This window comes from Sapajus apella, unplaced genomic scaffold, assembly GCF_009761245.1.
Source record: "Sapajus apella isolate SASKATOON/1434 unplaced genomic scaffold, GSC_monkey_1.0 scaffold18, whole genome shotgun sequence".
In the NCBI taxonomy this organism is placed as follows: Eukaryota; Metazoa; Chordata; class Mammalia; order Primates; family Cebidae; genus Sapajus; species Sapajus apella.
The window spans coordinates 16,004,975-16,023,140 of record NW_022436958.1 but is presented as its reverse complement, the minus strand read 5'-3'; the positions used below and the strand labels follow the sequence as shown (position 1 = coordinate 16,023,140).

Below are 18,166 nucleotides of genomic sequence, written 5' to 3'. Positions count from 1 at the left end.
CATACACACACACACACACCACACACACATATATATATATATATATACACACACACACATATATTTATGGAGAAAGAGAGAGAGAACGTTTTGTCAAGTGAAAGAAGCCAGTCACAAAAGACCACATATTATATGATTCCATTTATATGAAATATCAAGAATAGGGAATCTATAGAGATAGAAAGTAGATTAGTGGTTATCTATTGTGGGAGCAAGGGGTGGGAAAATTGAGGGATGAAAGCTAAAGGTACGGGGTCTTCTTAGGGAGAGGAAAATGTTCAAAAATTGATTGTGGCGGTAGTTGCATATATCTGTGGTATATCCAGCTGTGTGCTATGGGTTTAAAAACCATTTAATTGTATATTTTAAGTAGGTAGATTGTATGTGATTATATCTTAATAAGGATGTTACCAAAAACATTTAAATGTTAAAAAGTGAGCCCTTTTCATACAAATATATTGCTGTTGGATCAATAACGTTGGTGCAGAAAGTGATAATGGCAAATGTAATACATCTTGAAAGTCTAAATAAAGTAAAATCTGGGGAGAAAGGTGAAGGAGTTCGAACTTACTTGGGATTACACTTAAGGATAGGGGAATACATGTAATTTCAGTTAAAAAAGAAAAGCTTTAATGTAACTTACTTTATTGTCTTAATACTTAGTGATAGAAAATGAGTTGGTGATTTTGCTAGTTACTTACAAGTTAGTTTAGCTGAATGTATCATGAGAACCTGACTCCAGAAAATAAGATTTTCCCAGAAGTTTGGAAACATATTATGTGTCTCTTATGACTAGGCTCAGAATCAGCTTGTGGTAGGTATGGACATTGAGAGATATTTCCCTGGTAATGCATTCAGACTTTGTTCTAAGCTAGCTATGAAAGTTTCATGAAATAATGAAACTTATGTTTTCAATATTATGACTTGCTGTGGATAGGTCAAATTGTAAGCCTTGTATTTTTTGTTTTGAATGCAATATAAAAATGATGTGAATGCTTTTTTGAAAATGACAGCTGGTTTAACTTTGATTCATTGGTGTGCATTATGAAATAAATATGGAACCCCAGGATTACTTTTGATGATATATGATCCCAGTCTGATTCTTAATATCCAGCTGTGTGCTCCAGGTTTGATATTTTAAAATAAAATTGCAAAATGGAAACCTATTCACTTACCATTTGCAGAAAATTGGTATATATGCAAGAAAGCAACTTGCTTTGAGAGCCGGAACAAAAGATCAGCCTGTACAGGGACTTAATAATCAGGATACCTTGCTCTATCAGGAATAATCTCTTCTGAGCAACCTGACCTAAGGTTCCGTTTCAAAGTCTTAATGTATCATCATGTCATGATGTAACATTAGGAAGAAGTTTCTCCATAGAAGAGAATTTGGCTAATGAAGACTAGGAATTGTTCTCATTGAGAAAACTGGTGTGCTACATGACTAAGCATAAAATATTATCCAAAAGTTTGCAAAACAATGGTGCTTAGAGATTCCAGCATCTTCCCCCCAGAAGAAGTCATATCCTGGCAAATAAAATGAACACTTAAATGTCTTTTAACTTATTTCATCTGTAATGTTTTCATAGCGATTATTAGGAGAGATAATGCTATGTGCCACCTGACCATAGGACTCAATAGTAGGGCTAAGCAAATTGTGAAGCTTGTGCTCTGTTGTGCTTCCCACACTTGCTTCTTGATTCTCTTTCCCTCCTTTTACTACCCCCACCTCCTTTACCTCGAGTCCATTTCAGACTCCACGCCGCCATACTTTGTTTGGGAAGCAAATCGCTTAATAAACAAATTCAAATTAAGATGCCAGTGACCTGAAGTCCTTCTATGAAACTTTGTATTATGTATTTATTTATTTTGAGATGGAGTCTCTCTCTGTCACCCAGGCTGGAGTGCAGTGGCGCGAACTCGGCTCATTGCAACCTCTGCCTCCCGGGTTCAAGCAAGTCTCCTGCCTCAGCCTCCCCAATAGCTGGGATTACAGGCACCTGCCACCATGCTCAGCTAATTTTTTTGCATTCTTAGTAGTATTGAGTTTCACCATGTTGGTGAGGTTGGTTTCAAACACCTGACCTCAAGTGATCTGCCCTTTCTGGCCTTCCAAAGTGTTGGAATTCACGTGGTCTGGTTAGTCTCCCAAAACTTAAGTTGAAATTTGATTTCAATGTAGTTAGACTCCCAATATATTAGAAAAATTACAACTAAACAATATACCTAACTTTATTAAGTGCTCATTGCTAATATAGCTGTCAGTGCTTAAATAAGAAAATGCCATCAACATAGAAATAAGTGTGGTGCAAAGATATGGTTGAAAGTAGAAAGAAAACAGTCCAGGCGCCCTGGCTGACACCTGTAATTCCAGCACTTCGGGAGGCCGGGGAGGGCGGATCACCTGAGGTCAGGAGTTAGGGACCAGACTGGCCAATGTGGTGAAACCTTGTCTCTACTAAAAATACAAAAATTAGCCTGGTGTGGTGAGACATGCCTGTAATCCCAGCTACCCGGGAGGCTGCAGCAGGAGAATCACTTGAACCTGGGAGGTAGAGGCTTCAGGGAGCGGAGATGGTGCCATTGCTTTCCAGCCTGGGTAACAGAGCCAGACTCTGTCTCAAAAAAAAAAAAAAAAAAAAAAAAAGGGAAAAGAAAAAGAAAGCAGAATGAGAACAGTCATCATGGTGCACTGGCCACACTGTTTCCATTTAGCAATCAAGAACAGCTATAAACAGGGAAAGCAGCAAGAATCATTCTATGAAGTCAATTTCTTCCCACTTATATATGAGGAAGGGAATCAAAGACAATGTTGAACATCTAATGTAAATCAAAGCAGTTGAATCATAAGGAATGAATCTGGGGAGGAAATATATTTGGGTAGTGACTTTTCTTCAATCTGGTTTGTGAAATGGTTTCGTACTGCCTTTATTTTAAATGTCCATGATGATATCCAAAAGGTTGAAAACCTTTCATACATTTATGGGTCATTTCTTTTTCAGTTTGGTGAAATTTCTGGTCATTTCCTTTGACCATTTTTTCTAACAGAGTGTATTTTTCTTATAAAAGTCACAGGAATTCTGCCAGGCACGGTAGCTCATGCCTGTAATCCCAGCACTTTGGGAGGCCAAGGTGGGCAGATCACTTGAGGTCAGAAGTTTGAGATCAGCCTGGCCAACATGGTGAAACCCTCTCTCTACTAAAAATACAAAAATCAGCCTGTAATTCCAACTACTTGGGAGGCTAAGGCAGGAGAATCACTTGAAGCAGGAGGCAGAGGCTGCAGTGAGCTGAGATTGTGCCACTGCACTCCAGCCGTGGAGACAGAACAAAACTCTGTCTCAAGCAAAAATAAAAATTAACAATAAATAAATAAATAAAATCATGAAAATTCTCTATGCACTTTGGACTAATCCTTTATTGGTTATACACGCTGCAATTATCTTCTCCCAGTTTACGGTTAGTCTTTTCACTCTCTTCATGGTGTCCTTTGAGGAATAAAAGCTCTAAACTTAAATGTAGCTGATTCATCATTTTCCCCTTATTTTTTACACCTCTCTGTTTTAAGAAATCTTCCCCCATTATGACATTATAAAGATAACCAATTTTGTCTTCTGAAAACTCAACTGTATTGTTATTCCATTAAGTCTCTAATCTGTCTTTCTTGTGTGTATGGTATGAAGGAATGCAATTTCTTTTTTTACCGTATGTTTATCCATTTGTTGCAAGACCACTCTTTCCTTGTTCATTTGCAAGATAAATCTCATTCATGTATCAAATATCCATATTTGCAAGGGTCTATTTCTGGTTGTCAATTCTGCCCCTTAGTCTTTTTTTCCTGTCACTGTACAAACACTACATAATTTTTTTTTTTTTTTTTTTGAGACGGAGTCTTACTCTGTTGCCCAGGCTGGAGTGCAGTGGCATGATCTTGGCTCACTGCAACCTCTGCCTCCCTGGTTCAAGTGATTCTCCTGCCTCAGCCTCCTGAGTAGCTGGGATTACAGGTGCCCACCAGCACTCCTGGCTAATTTTTGCATTTTTACTAGAGACAGGGTTTCACCATGTTGGCCAGGCAGGTCTCAAACTCCTGACCTCAGGTGATTTGCCTGCCTCAGACTCCAAAAATGCTGGGATTACAGACATGAGCCACGACACCCAGCCAACACCACACCATTTTAATTGCTATAGCTTTATAAAATAATTTTATAACTGGTAGGTTAAGTATGCACCACCTTGTTCATTTTCTTTAAGAGGGTGTTGGTTACTACTGGCCTTTGCTCTTCCACATAAATTTTAGGGTTAATTTGTTCAAATTTAATAACATAAATACCCTGGAATATTGATTGGAATTATATAAAACCTATAGAGCAATTTGGGGAGAAATGGCATCTTTACAATATTGAGTCTTTCAACCATGAACATGGCATCTCTCTATTACTTTAGTTTAGTTTTTGTTTTATTTTTAAACCAGGCTCATGGCTTCAAGGTTTGTTTATAATATGTCTTTAAATTAAATTGTATTATTTTATTTTAACTTACATATTTATTTATTTTTAAGAGATGAGGTCTTGGTCAGGCACGGTGGCTCATGCCTGTAATCCCAGCACTTTGGGAGACTGAGGCGGGCAGATCACCTGAGGTCGAGAGTTAGAGACCAGCCTGACCAACATGGTGAAACCCCGCCTCTATTAAAAATATGAAATTAGCCAGGCATAGTGGCACATGCTTGTAATCCCAGCTACTCGGGAGGCTAAGGCAGAATTACTTGAACCCGGGAGGCAGAGGTTGTGGTGATCACACCATTGCACTCCAGCCTTGGCAACAAGAGTGAAAAAACTTGGCCTGAAAAAAAAAAAAATAAAGAGATAGGGTCTTGCTCTGCAGCAGCTTGGGAGGTTGAGGTGGGAGGAACACTTTGAGCCTAGGACTTCAAGACCAGTCTGGCCAACATGGTGGGATTCTGTCTCTATTAAACATTTTTAAAAATGAACTGAGCTCTTCCCTTTTGCGGCCATCACCTAAGTGGGAGCTGCCAAAATGAAGTTCAATCCCTTTGTGACTTCCGACCGAAGCAAGAATCACAAAAGGCATTTCAATGCACCTTCCCACATTCGCAGGAAGATTATGTCCTCCCTTCTTTCCAAAGAGCTGAGACAGAAGTACAACATGCAATCCATGCCCATCCGAAAGGATGATGAAGTTCTGGTTGTACGAGGACACTATAAAGGTCAGCAGATTGGCAAAGTAGTCCAGGTTTACAGGAAGAAATACGTAATCTACATTGAACGGGTGCAGCGGGAAAAGGCTAACGGCACAACCGTCCATGCAGGCATTCACCCCAGCAAGGTGGTTATCACTAGGCTAAAACTGGACAAAGACTGCAAAAAGATCCTTGAACGGAAAGCCAAATCTCGCCAAATAGGAAAGGAAAAGGGCAAATACAAGGAAGAAACAATTGAGAAGATGCAGGAATAAAGTAACCTTATATACAAGCTTTGATTAAAACTTGAAATGAGAGAGAAAAAAAAAAATGAACTGGGCATGGTGGTGCATACCTGTAGTCCCAGCTACATGGGATACCAAGGTGGGAAGATTGTTTGAGACTGCAGTGTGTTGTGTTCTCACCACTGCATTCAGTCTGGGTAACAGAGTAAGACTCTGTCAAAAAGAAAAAAAAAAAGATTTTATAACTCTCTTCTTATATTTATTCCTAGGTACTTAATATCTTTGATGCTGTTACAAATATTATTTTAATTTTTTTATTTTTGAAGCATTTGTTGATGGTTTACAGAAATGCAATGCATACTTTTTTTTTCAACTAACACTTGCTCATGGAAACAATATAAATATTGATGTGGCTGGCAACTTTGCTTAATTTTTCAAGTTAATTCTACTAAGTAATCCATAGATTACTTTGGGTTTTTTATGTGGACAAGCATATCACCTGCAAAATAGCGGGCTTTCCGTTTCTTCCTTTTAATCTTGATTCCTTTTCTTTCTGCCTTTCCGCTTTGTCTAGGATGGCCAGTACACTGTTGAACAGCAATAATTCTGTGGCTAACCTTGTTATTTTCCTGATCTCAAAAGCGTACTTTTATTGTTTCACAAATAACATTTGATGTCTTATTTAATGTTTAACCCTTGTCAAATTTAGAAAGTTTTCTTCTCTTCTTAGTTTTCTAAGAGTTTTATCATAAATAAATGATAAATTAGTAGACACATTTCTGCATTTATGAAGATACCATATGATCCCCATTAAGTTGTTAAAAATATAAAGTATTACATTTTGTTAAACCGAATTTTGTGGAGACATCATCTGTCTCTCTCTCTCTCTTTTTTTTTTCACCAAGTTCCCAAGAACTAGAAAAGGATACATCCTCTTTTTATAGCTGGATTCAATTTGCTAATAGTTTATCTAGGGTTTTTGCATTTCAATTCATGAATGATATTGCCTTATAAATTTCCCTTCTTTATAATGTGCTGTTAACATTTTTCTTTCTTTTTTTTTGAAATGGAGTCTCACTCTATCACCTAGGCTGGAGTGCAATGGCACAATCTCAGCTCACTGCAACCTCCACCTCCCAGGTTCAAGCGATTCTCCTGCCTCGGCCTCCCAAGTAGCTGGGATTACAGATGCCCACCACCATACCTGGCTAATTTTTGTACTTTTGGTAGAGATAGGGTTTCACCATGTTGGCCAGGCTGGGTTTGGACTCCTGATCTCAGGAGATCTGCCCACCTTGGCCTCAAAGTGCAGGGATTATAGGCTTGAGCCACCATGCCCAGCCTTTCTGAGATTTCTGTCTCACCTCTGGAAGTCCTTGATACCCCAAGTTCTGTTGCCTGATTGCTTGGGGTATCAACACCAGAAGATGGTTGACTTTCTGTCAGTCTTAGTTGCTTTGTCTAGTCTGGCTCGGAGCCATACCACACACACAAAAATAATAATAAAACAGGAAATTCACCACATGCTGGTCACATCTTCCAAGTTTTAATTTCTCTCCAAAATGTGCTGCTTTTTGTTCACTCTTCAGAACTCTCAGGTAGTTAGTTGGTATTTCTGTTTTTATCTGAGGGAGTTTCAGTCTGTTAGGTGCTTGTGCCACTGTGCTAAGAGAGGAACTTTTCCATATTTTCAGTTTCAAATTCATATTTAAGAAGCAATGTTAGCTGAATAGACACTTAAAATTTCTTGACGATCGACATAAATAAAATATGCCCTGGCACACCGTTACATGTTTGTTGGTGAAACGGTGAAAGAGCTTTCACTCATTACTATAGCCATGCCGTAGCTGGACTAACCTCCTCGCAGTGCTTTTAGGGTTGTTCCTAAAGGCAGAAAACGTTGTGAATTAGCTGGAGATGATTCTGTCGTAAGCCTTTTTGATGTCCCTTATAATACAGTCCCCTGTAAATCACTGATTTTCAGCATTAAGAACCAGCTAGCCCCTTTGAGACTGGTCAGAATCTCTTGCTTTTTCACGGTCACCAATCACTAATGGATTTACAGTTTTGGGCAACAATCTCCCAGAGCTTACATCACTTTAATAGTGCTTTCTAGGTGGCAGAGGTCATTTACCTCAGAGACACTTCAAAGTGTTCATTACTGTATTAAAAAAAAAAAAAAAAACGGATGGAAAGGCAAATTGCCTGAAGGCTGTGAAAAGCACTGTGTTTAATGTGCGGTGGGATAGCCAAGGTCCTCAGGAGTTGTAATAGCATGTTAGAAGGTGACCGATAGATCATATAGAATGTTGGACATATATCTAAATGCTGACTTGTCAGAGACATTATTCTTTTTCATTGTTCCTATGTTTACTAACAAAGTTATCGCAATAATGTTTGACAAGTTTGAAAATGTTCTAAGATCCTTACATTGGCCTGTAATTCTGCTAATAACAGTTATGAGTAGGAGATGGTAAGAGAAGGCTATGCCCTTTAGATCTCAAGTCTTCTTGTTGTGTTGTTTAAAACAGGTATCTCTTGTCATGTTTAAGTATATTTTACAACAATGTTTCTCAAAATGTGACCCAATGATTTTAATGCACTAAAATCTCCTGTGGTGTTGCTAAAAATGCACATTCCTAACCTTACCTCAGCCCTGCAATATCAAGACCCCAAATAAGAAGTGTAGAAGGGATGGGACCTTTCTAGCTAAGCTTTATCAAGTTCTTCTAGGAGAGTATCACGCCCATGAAGGAAAATAATTACATTAGATTCTCAGAAAGATTTTCTTCTGTGTTGAGATCATATGAGAAAGAAATAAACTGTCAAGCCATGAAAAGACATAGCCAATCTCAGAAGGCTACATACTGCATGATTCCAATTATATGACATTCTGGAAAAGGCTAAATTATAGAGGCAGCAAAAACATCAGTGGTTGCCAGGGGCTGGTGGAGGAGGGGGTGAATAGGTGGAATACAGAAGATTTTTACACCGGTGAAAACATTTTATATGATACTATAGAGAGTACACTATATGGTGGATCTGTGTCATTAAACATTTGTCCAAACCCATAGAGTGTGCAAAACCAAGAGTGAACCTTAATGTAAACTATGGACTTTGGATGATAATGACGTGTGCATGTAAGTTCATCAGTTGTAAAAAATGTATCACTCTGGTGGGAGATGCTGATACTTGGGAGTTTGTGTGTGTGATGGCAGGAGGTATATGGGAAATCTCTGACCTTCTATTCAATTTTGCCATGAACCTAAAGCTAGCCTAAAAAGTGTCTTTTTGAAAATCATGGTCAAATAATTTAGTAAGTTCTGAAGGTTTTTTCTTTTTATGTAATACATTTACTATATGCCTTCAAAGTACAGGACATTATACTAGGTACAGAGGAAAAGATAACTAATAGGGAGGTTTCTGTTCTCAAAGTGATTCTGTTCTGCTAAGGGAAGAGCAGAGTGCCCAGAATGGCTTGATTAAGAAAAAAAAAATAAAGTACTCAAGGTTCTAACTGCACTTACGACTTGGAATGAATATAAAACTCCCACCTCATATCTAATGAGTTTCTCAAGAGATCTAGATTCCAAAAATGTTAATGAGTGACCACATTATAGATCCACCTCAGAGATAGCTATAAAAACTGAGACCAAAACAAGGAATTCTGAAAGATATTTTAAAACAAAATGTTAAGTGTCTCAGTTGGGTTCCTAGAAGCAGAGCTTGAGACAGGAATTCATATGCAATTGATTTACTGAGTGCTTTCCTGAGACACTGTAACAGAGTGAGGGAAGGGGAAGAATCGAGTCAAACGTGTGGTTTCAGCAGATGTCTAGGCTGGGCTTCAGCCTGCGTACAGGGAGCCCGGGAGCATGGAACAAGTGGAGCATTTCACAAAGAGGTTTTCCTTCCCGGAGGCAAGAGGGCTGGGCTAGTATATACTGGCACAGTGACTCACTGTCCATGGGCCACCACCATCCGCCTTCCAGGCTTTCTAATCATATCCTGTCAGCCAAGGGCAACGCCCCTCTCCACCTCAAAGGGTGCGGCTGTGAGCCAGCAGCAGCCAATACTCATAGTGGCTGGGGTTGGGTGCACCACCCAGTGAGGGGATCAGGGAGGACACTGAAGGCATCTGTCACATAAAGAAATGAACTGTTACATAAAGTTCAATGAAAAGGTTCCTCATCGCTTTTCTAGTTTTAACTGTTCTCATTCCTTTTTATCAGCCATTTTGATAATTTTAGTCTCAGGAATTCTCTTCTAAGAATTATTGAGGCCCCAAAGAGCTTTATTTTATGTTGATTGCATCTATTGATATTACCATAATTGAAATTAAAACTGAAAACACTGAAAAGATAGATTCATTTAAAAATAAGCACTGCTGCCGGCGCGGTGGCTCAAGCCTGTAATCCCAGCACTTTGGGAGGCCGAGGCAGGTGGATCACGAGGTCAAGAGATCAAGACCATCCTGGTCAACATGGTGAAACCCCGTCTCTACTAAAAATACAAAACATTAGCTGGGCACGGTGGCGCGTGCCTGTAATCTCAGCTACCGAAGAGGTTGAGGCAGGAGAATTGCCTGAACCCGGGAGGCGGAGGTTGCGGTGAGCCGCGATCGCGCCATTGCACTCCAGCCTGGGTAACAAGAGTGAAACTCCGTCTCAAAAAAAAAAAAAGCACTGTTGCTGCGCGCGATGGCTCACGCCTGTAATCCCAGCACTTTGGGAGGCCGAGGTGGTTGGATTACGAGGTCAAGAGATCGAGCCCATCCTGGCCAACATGGTGAAACTTCGTCTCTACTAAATATACAAAAAATTAGCTGGGGGTGGTGGCGCGCGTCTGTAGTCCCAGCTACTCGGGAGTCTGAGGCAGGAGAATCGCTTGAACCCGGGAGGCAGAGGTTGCAGTGAGCCAAGATTGCGCCACTGCACTCCAGCCTGGCGCCTGGCAATGGAACGAGACTTCAAAAAAACAGCACTGTCTGAAATGAGTCATCCTCTATGCTGCACCATCGACTCTTCTGTTACGGTTCTGCAGTCAGGTTGTGTGGGTTCAAATCTTGGTTTCATCCCTTATTTGCTGTCTTCCATTAGCCTATTTGTGCTTTAGTATCCTCATTTTTATTTTATTTTATTTTATTTATTTATTTAGAGACAGAGTCTTGTTCCATCGCCAGGCACCAGGCTGGAGTGCAGTGGCGTGATCTCAGCTCACTGCAACTTCCGCCTCCCGGGTTCAAGCAATTCTCCTGCCTCAGCCTCCCGAGTAGCTGGGACTACAGGCACATGCCACCACGCCCAGCTAATTTTTGTATTTTTAGTAGAGACAGGGTTTCACCATGTTGGCCAGGATGGTCTCGATCTCTTGACCTCGTGATCCACCCACCTCAGCCTCCCAAAGTGCTGGGATTACAGGCGTGAGCCACCACTCCTGGCCTTAGTATCCTCATCTTTATACTGCATTTTATAAAAGTTAATTATTAGATTGTTGAGAAGATAATGAGACAATCCACAGCAAGTGCTTTGCACAGTGCTTGACACATAGTAAGCACTTCACAAATTTTAGCAAATACTAGCTAATATTTTCATTTTGTTACTATCCTCTTCATTAAGACCTCAGTTACCTTTTGGCTACAGATTTCCATGTTTCCTGCCTGGTTTCTCCAGTTTCTCACCATGTCTTCCTCCATCAAAACATACTAAACAGACTCAAACACATACTTTTTCAAATGATTCTGTACACACATACATATATACTAGAGATTTTGTCTTAAAAAGTTTTTTTTTTTTATCATATTATCTCTCTGCTCAAAGTCATTATGTCCATGATTTTAAAACAAAAATCCCTATTTTAGCTTGCAATTCAAGTGGTCTCACAGCTTGGCTCTTCCTTGCCTTTCCAGTTTTGACTGCTGTCATTCCTTTGTATCCACTTTTCTCACAATTTTGCTCTCAGAACTTCTTTGTTTGTAAAAATTACTGAGCCCCAAGGAGCTTTCTTTTATGTTGATTATATCTATTGATATTTACCATATTTGAAATTAAAACTGAGAAACAGTGAAAAGATTGATTCATTTAAAAATAAGCATATTACATATTATCATGAACACCATAGGTTTTATTAAAAAACAAATGTTTTCTAAATTGAACAAATTTCATGAAAAGAGCATCACTTTTGCATTTGCAAATCTCTTTAACATCTGGCTTAATAAAAGACAGCTGCATTCTCATATCTGCTTCTGCACTCAATATGTTGCAAATATGTTGTTTTGGTTCATGTACATGAAGAAAATCTGGCCTCTCACAGATATGTAGTTTTAAGAGGGGGAAAAGTAGTTTAAATATTTATGGTTAGCTATAGATATTTTTCTATGATACAACACTAATATTCAAGAAATGGTAGTTTCTCAAAGGTTAGCTGCAATGAGGAATCTGTAACTGTATTGATGGTCTTTCCATGTTCTGTTACATTAAAATCCATTTGGCTATTTTGCATTCTGCAAGGATACTTGTGCATGATTTTGATCTTATAGGCTCCCTGATGGGTCTCAGGCATCCCAGGATTCCTCAGATTGCATTTTAAGAGCCATTGCTCTATACAAACTCTCTGTACTTCTTGTTCTAAAATGTACCTGGGACTTTGTTTTTTTTGTTTGTTTGTTTGTTTTGTTTTGTTTTTTGAGACGGAGTTTCACTCATGTTACCCAGGCTAGAGTGCAATGGCGCGATCTCGGCTCACCGCAACCTCCGCCTCCTGGGTTCAGGCAATTCTCCTGCCTCAGCCTCCTGAGTAGCTGGGATTACAGGCACGCACCACCATGCCCAGCTAATTTTTTGTATTTTTAGTAGAGACGGGGTTTCACCATGTTGACCAGGATGGTCTCGATCTCTTGACCTAGTGATCCACCCGCCTCGGCCTCCCAAAGTGCTGGGATTACAGGCTTGAGCCACCGCGCCTGGCCTGGGACTTTGTTTTTTTTCAGGTATGGTGAGGTCAACAGGTCGATCAGAAGACAATTGCCATTCAAAAGATAATTTGTTATTCATAGCTCCCAAGAAAGGGGCACCACTCCACTCCATGCAGAGCCACATGGGGAAACCACCAGGGATAGCTGGGCAGCAGAAGATGCAAGGAGGAGGCATGGGCAAAAGGCTTTATTGTGGATTTCAGGGGAAGGAATGTGCAAGGCAGGATAAGGAGCTGGGCAGGCTTAGGATTGGATAACTTGAATAATTCTGGCGGGCTCTGGGCTGCAGGGCTGGTCTCTAATTCAGTACCTGGCCCTAGGGTGACTGAAGGCAGGGGACACTGCAGGAGTCTGATGGAAGGAGGAGCTGGGGGTGTGAACCTGAGATTGGTTGGTTTGCATATCAAAGACATTCTCAAAGCCAAGTTGTTTGCTGTCTGTAGGAATTAGCTATCCCTGAGGGGCAGTCCCTCCCTGAATCCACAAAACCCCAATATGTCGAAGCATCATAAAATATAGAAAATAAAAGACATGATTAATACACTCCTCAGGTTCGTTTAATTACTTTCCCATAATATACCAGATATATTTCTAACACCTTCCTTTTATTAACTCTGTTAATCCCCATATTTGTTTTACCTCTTTGAACTCTTCTCATTCATCAAAGACTAAGCTCAAAGCTCCTCTCTACTTTGAAGCCTTCCCTGACCAGTTTGAAATTTAACCAATCATAAAAGGTTTTACAACACCACTTGAATTACTGTTCTGTGTTATTTCACTTTCCATTGGTAGAAATGCTGTCTCTGCAACTATAGTGTCTATTTCTTGAGATCAGCAACCTCATTTTATACTGTTTGATGCTATTCTTATCTTCCAGAGTGTCTGTCTTTGCTCTCTATGTGTATAAACCTGCAGCATCCCTCTGGAAGGATACTCTAGCTTTCTTGCTCTATCGTGTCTCATACTAGTTTGCCAGCCTGCTCCTTATCTCCTTGCTCTTGACTTGTTGACCAGTCTTCTTTCCGTAGTCTCTCCCTGTAGACTAGACAAATGCCTACTTTTGCTTCTTTGGTGCTGCCCTTGCCTCTACTTCTCAGCAAGAGTCTGCACTTGTTCCTCAGATCACATTTGCTACTGGCTTCTGCGCAACTTCTGATATCTTTCCTCAACTTATCCATTGAGTTGTGGGAAGGGTGAAACAGATACAAAGCTCTGAATATTGTAGACCTTGTATACATGTCTGTAAAATTATAGCTTCAAAGTCTTTTAAGTCATATTGTTTTAGTGATTTGAAATTATTTATACTTGACTGTGTTGCTAAAAAAATCAGGCCAGGCACACATTTATAATCCCAGGACTTTGAGAGGCCAAAGCAGGAGGATCACTTGAGCCTAGGAGTTCCAAGACCAGCCGGAGCAACATAGTGAGAATCTATATCTACCAAAAAAAAAAAGTTAAAAAATTAATTTACCAGGCATGGTTGCACATGCCTGTAGTTTCAAATAGATACTCAGGAGGCTAAGGTGGGAGGACTGCTTGAGCCTGGAAGGTTGAGGCTGCAGTGAGCTGTGTGATCGTACCATGTCACTCCAGTCCTGGTGATAGAGTAAGAGCCTGCCTCAAAAGAAAAAGAAAAAAAAAAATTAAATGCTCTGAGCCTCTTCTGTGTTCCCCTCTCCTTGCATATCTTAAGAACATTAAGATTATTTGTGCAAAATATCTAAACACTTTGTTTTCATTGTCTTGCATGTCATGCAAATCTTTGCATAAAAAACTGAAAGCCCTCTCAATGTTGGTTGTTTGATTAGGCTAAATGAGTGGTATTTAAAAGATTATTATGAAACATATTAACACCTCATGTCATCATAACTAAAAAGTGCCAACTACAGACTATGCTGGAGTACATTAAAACTATCCTTTTCTTAGCTCTGGTCCAACATCACAGCCTGAATTGTACTATAGTTAGATTAGATGTAGTCAATAGGCTTTGTTTTTTTTTTTTTGCTAAGACGGGGTTTTTGTTCTTTTTCCCCATCTGGAGTGGGATGGCGCGATCTCGGCTCTCTTCCACCTCCGCCTCCTGGGTTCAGGCAATTCTCCTGCCTCAGCCTCCTGAGTAGCTGGGATTACAGGCACGCGTCACCATGCCCAGCTAATTTTTTTTGTAGTTTTAGTAGAGTCGGGGTTTCACTGTGTTGACCAGGATGGTCTCGATCTCTTGACCTCGTGATCTACCCGCCTCGGCCTCCCAAAGTGCTGGGATTACAAGCGTGAGCCACCGCGACCGGCCTCAATAGGCTTTTTTTTAAAAAAAAAAGGCATTTGGGGACTAGCTAAAGCAGAGATCTATTTTTCATTTGTCTTCTTTGTTTTGTTCTGTTTTGTTTTTGAGACAGAGTCTTGCTCTGACCTCCAGGCTGGAGTACAGTGGCATGATCTCAGCCTGGGTTCAAGCGATTCTTATGCCTCAGCCACCCCAGTAGGTGGGAGTACAGGTGCTCACCACCACACCCAGCTAATTTTTATGTTTTTAGTAGAGACGAGTTTTCACCATGTTGGCCAGGCTGGTCTTGAACTCCTGGCCTCAAGTGATCCTCCCATCTCAGCCTCCCAAAGTGCTGGGATTACAGGCATAAGCCATCGTGCTGGGCCCATTTTTCTTTTTTTAAGCCTCCAGATCCCTTTATGAACACAAAAATCATGAACATTTCATTTTCTAACTGAAGCCAGAAGAGAGAATACATGTGTTGAGTGTTTGTGTGGTAAAGTCATTCATTTGTTACACTTAGAGTTTCATTTTGCCATTTCTCTAACCAGGGATAGGCCTGGATTCTACTAGGCTCCTAATGAATTTGCAAAGCAATGGCTGTTCTCATTTTGAGTAAGTGGAATATGGAAGATGGAATATGGAATCTTATGACTGAAGGTTAGTCCTAATGTAGTAATTCTGTAGTGTATTAAGACTCCCATACAGGATATTTAGATGAACACAGCAATGTACTTAATTTCACATGACATCTGCTTTCAGCATCTAAGGTTTGGCTCTACCATAAACCATGGGGATGCTTTGTTGAAAAACACTATCCTCTATTTTCTCCTAACAACTCATTATGTACATATCATCTATACTTTGATCTTAATATTCTTTGAAATTGGCTGTATACAGCGGCTCACATGTGTAATCCCAACACTTTGGGAGGCCAAGGCAGGAGGATTGCTTGAATCCAGGAGTTTCAGACAAGCCCAGACAACATAGTGAGACATTATCTCTACCAAAAAATTTAAAAATTGGCTGAGTGTGGTGGCACAGGCCTGTAGTCCCAGCCACTCAAGAGGGTGAAGTGGGAGGATCACTTGAATCTGTAGTGAACAGTGATCATGTCACCGTACTCCAGGCTGGGCAAAGGAGCAAGACCCTCTCTTCTCGATATCTTTCTCTCTCTCTCTCTCTTTCTCTGTGTATGTGTGTATATTCTTTGAAAATGTTCAACTCACGGCTAGGCGTGGTGGCTCACACCTGTAATCGCAACACTTTGGGAGGCCAAGGTGGGTGGATCATTTGAGGTCAGAAGTTACGAGACCAGCCTGGCCAACATGGTAAAACTCCATCTCTACTAAAAATACAAAAATTAGCTGGGCACGGTGGCACCCACCTTTAATCCTAGCTACTCAGGAGGCTGAGGCAGGAGAATCACTTGAACCCAGGGGACAGAGGTTACAGTGAGCCAGGATCCTGCCACTGCACTCCAGCCTGGGTGACAGAGCGAGATTGTTGTCTCAAAAAAAAGAAAAGAAAAGAAAATGCTCAACTTTGAGGATTCTACCATCTTAGTTAAGAACAAGTGTCTCACCGGGCATGGTGGCACGTGCCTATAGTCCCAACTATTCGGGAGGCTGAGACTGGAGGATCGTTTGAGTCCAGGAGTTCTGGGCTGCTGTGCACTATGCCAATCAGGTGTCTGCACTAAGTTCAGAATCAATATGGTGGTGACCCCCCTGGAGTGGGGAACCACCAGGTTGCCTAAGGAGGGGTGAACTGGCCCAGGTCGGAAACAGCGCAAACAAACAAACAAACAAACAAAAACAAGTGTCTCAAATTTCTTTTTTTTTTTGGAGATGGAGTTTCGCTCTTGTTACCCAGGCTGGAGTGCAATGGCGCAATCTCGGCTCACCGCAACCTCCGCCTCCTGGGTTCAGGCAATTCTCCTGCCTCAGCCTCCTGAGTAGCTGGGATTACAGGCACGCACCACCATGCCCAGCTAATGTTTTTGTATTTTTAGTAGAGACGGGGTTTCACCATGTTGACCAGGATGGTCTCGATCTCTTGACCTCGTGATCCACCCGCCTCGGCCTCCCAAAGTGCTGGGATTACAAGCGTGAGCCACCGCGCCCGGCCTTCAAATTTCTTATTCACTACATAACATTTATGTTAATTGTCAAGTTATGCCCACTGTCTTAAATGTACCTCCTACAAACTACAAACTAATCTTCCCCATTTATAACACATTCAGATTTAGTTAAAAGGTGTATTACCACTTTATTGATTTCATTCATAGTTTATATGGTGCTTATATTTAAAATCAAGATTATAATGCTTGGCTGAGCATGGTGGCTCACGCCTGCACTGCAATCCCAGCACTTTGGGAGGCTGAGGTGGGGAGATCACCTGAGGTCAGGAGTTTGAGGCTGGTCTTGAATATGGTGAAACTGCGTCTCTACTAAAAATACAAAAATTAGCCCAATGTTGTGGCAGGCACCTGTAATCCCAGCTACTCGGGAGGTTGAGGCAGGAGAATTGCTTGAACCCAGGAGGTGGAGGTTGCAGTGAGCCGAAATTGCTCCACTGCACTCCAACCTGGGAAACAGAGTGAAACTTCGTCTCAAAAAAAAAAAAAAAAAATTATAATGCTTAACTTTTACTAGATTTTTGTGACAAACAATTGAAAAATAATATGACAGTGTCTTGAAAAACAGTTGCCATATATGTGTAAGCTAAAGTTTATAAGCTCTGATTGTATTGCTTCTTAGCATCTATCTTTCTTAAGTGAGAGCCTCCATTACCTGACCTGTTTTCAAACAGCAGGCCCCAAAATTATTTTGCACTTTGATGATACCTGACTGAGTATTTTGGGAGTCATTGTTGTCTTGTTGAGGTACCACATAACTAGAACCATAAAAAATATTTCCACATGTAGAATATGCTTTTATTCTAAATGGTTTCTCTATTTAAAAATTTTTATGGCCAGGTGTGGTGGCTCACAACTTTAATCACAGCACTTTGGGAGGCTGAGGCAGGTGGATCACCTGAAGTCAGGAGTTCAAGACCAGCCTGGCCAACATGGTGAAACCCCATCTCTACTCATAATACAGGCCAGGCATGGTGGCTCACACCTATAATCCCAGCACTTTGGGAGGCTGAGGGAGGTGGATTACCTGAGGTCGGGAGTTCAAGACCAACCTGACCAACATGGAGAAATGTCTCTACTAAAAATACAAAAAAAAAAAAAAAAAAGAAAAAAATTAGTTGGGCACAGTGCTGCATGCCTGTATCCCAGCTACTCAGGAGGCTGAGGCAGGGAAGTGCTTAAACCCAGGAAGCGGAGGTTGCAATGAGCTGAGATTGCACCATTGCTCTCCAGCCTCAGCAACAAGAGCAAAAACTTCATCTCAAAAAAAAAAAAAAAATTAGCCAGGCATGGTGGTGGCCACCTGTAATCCCAGATACTCAGGAGGCTGAGGCAGGAG

At 40.8% G+C, this 18,166-nt stretch overlaps 1 protein-coding gene across 1 annotated transcript; it reads left to right on the top strand.

Annotated features, from left to right (window-relative positions):
• The first annotated feature begins 4,993 nt into the window (after window positions 1–4,993).
• On the top strand, window positions 4,994–5,534 carry LOC116557012 (60S ribosomal protein L26-like). Its single transcript, XM_032286419.1, has one exon. It carries the CDS (start codon window positions 5,041–5,043, stop codon window positions 5,476–5,478), a length of 438 nt encoding a protein of 145 aa, XP_032142310.1. The 5' UTR covers window positions 4,994–5,040; the 3' UTR covers window positions 5,479–5,534.
• Window positions 5,535–18,166: the final 12,632 nt, after the last annotated feature.

Coding starts and splice junctions, on each gene's coding strand:
- LOC116557012 (XM_032286419.1), top strand. CDS start 5,041: ATGAAGTTCAATCCCTTTGTGACTTCCGACCGAAGCAAGAATCACAAA.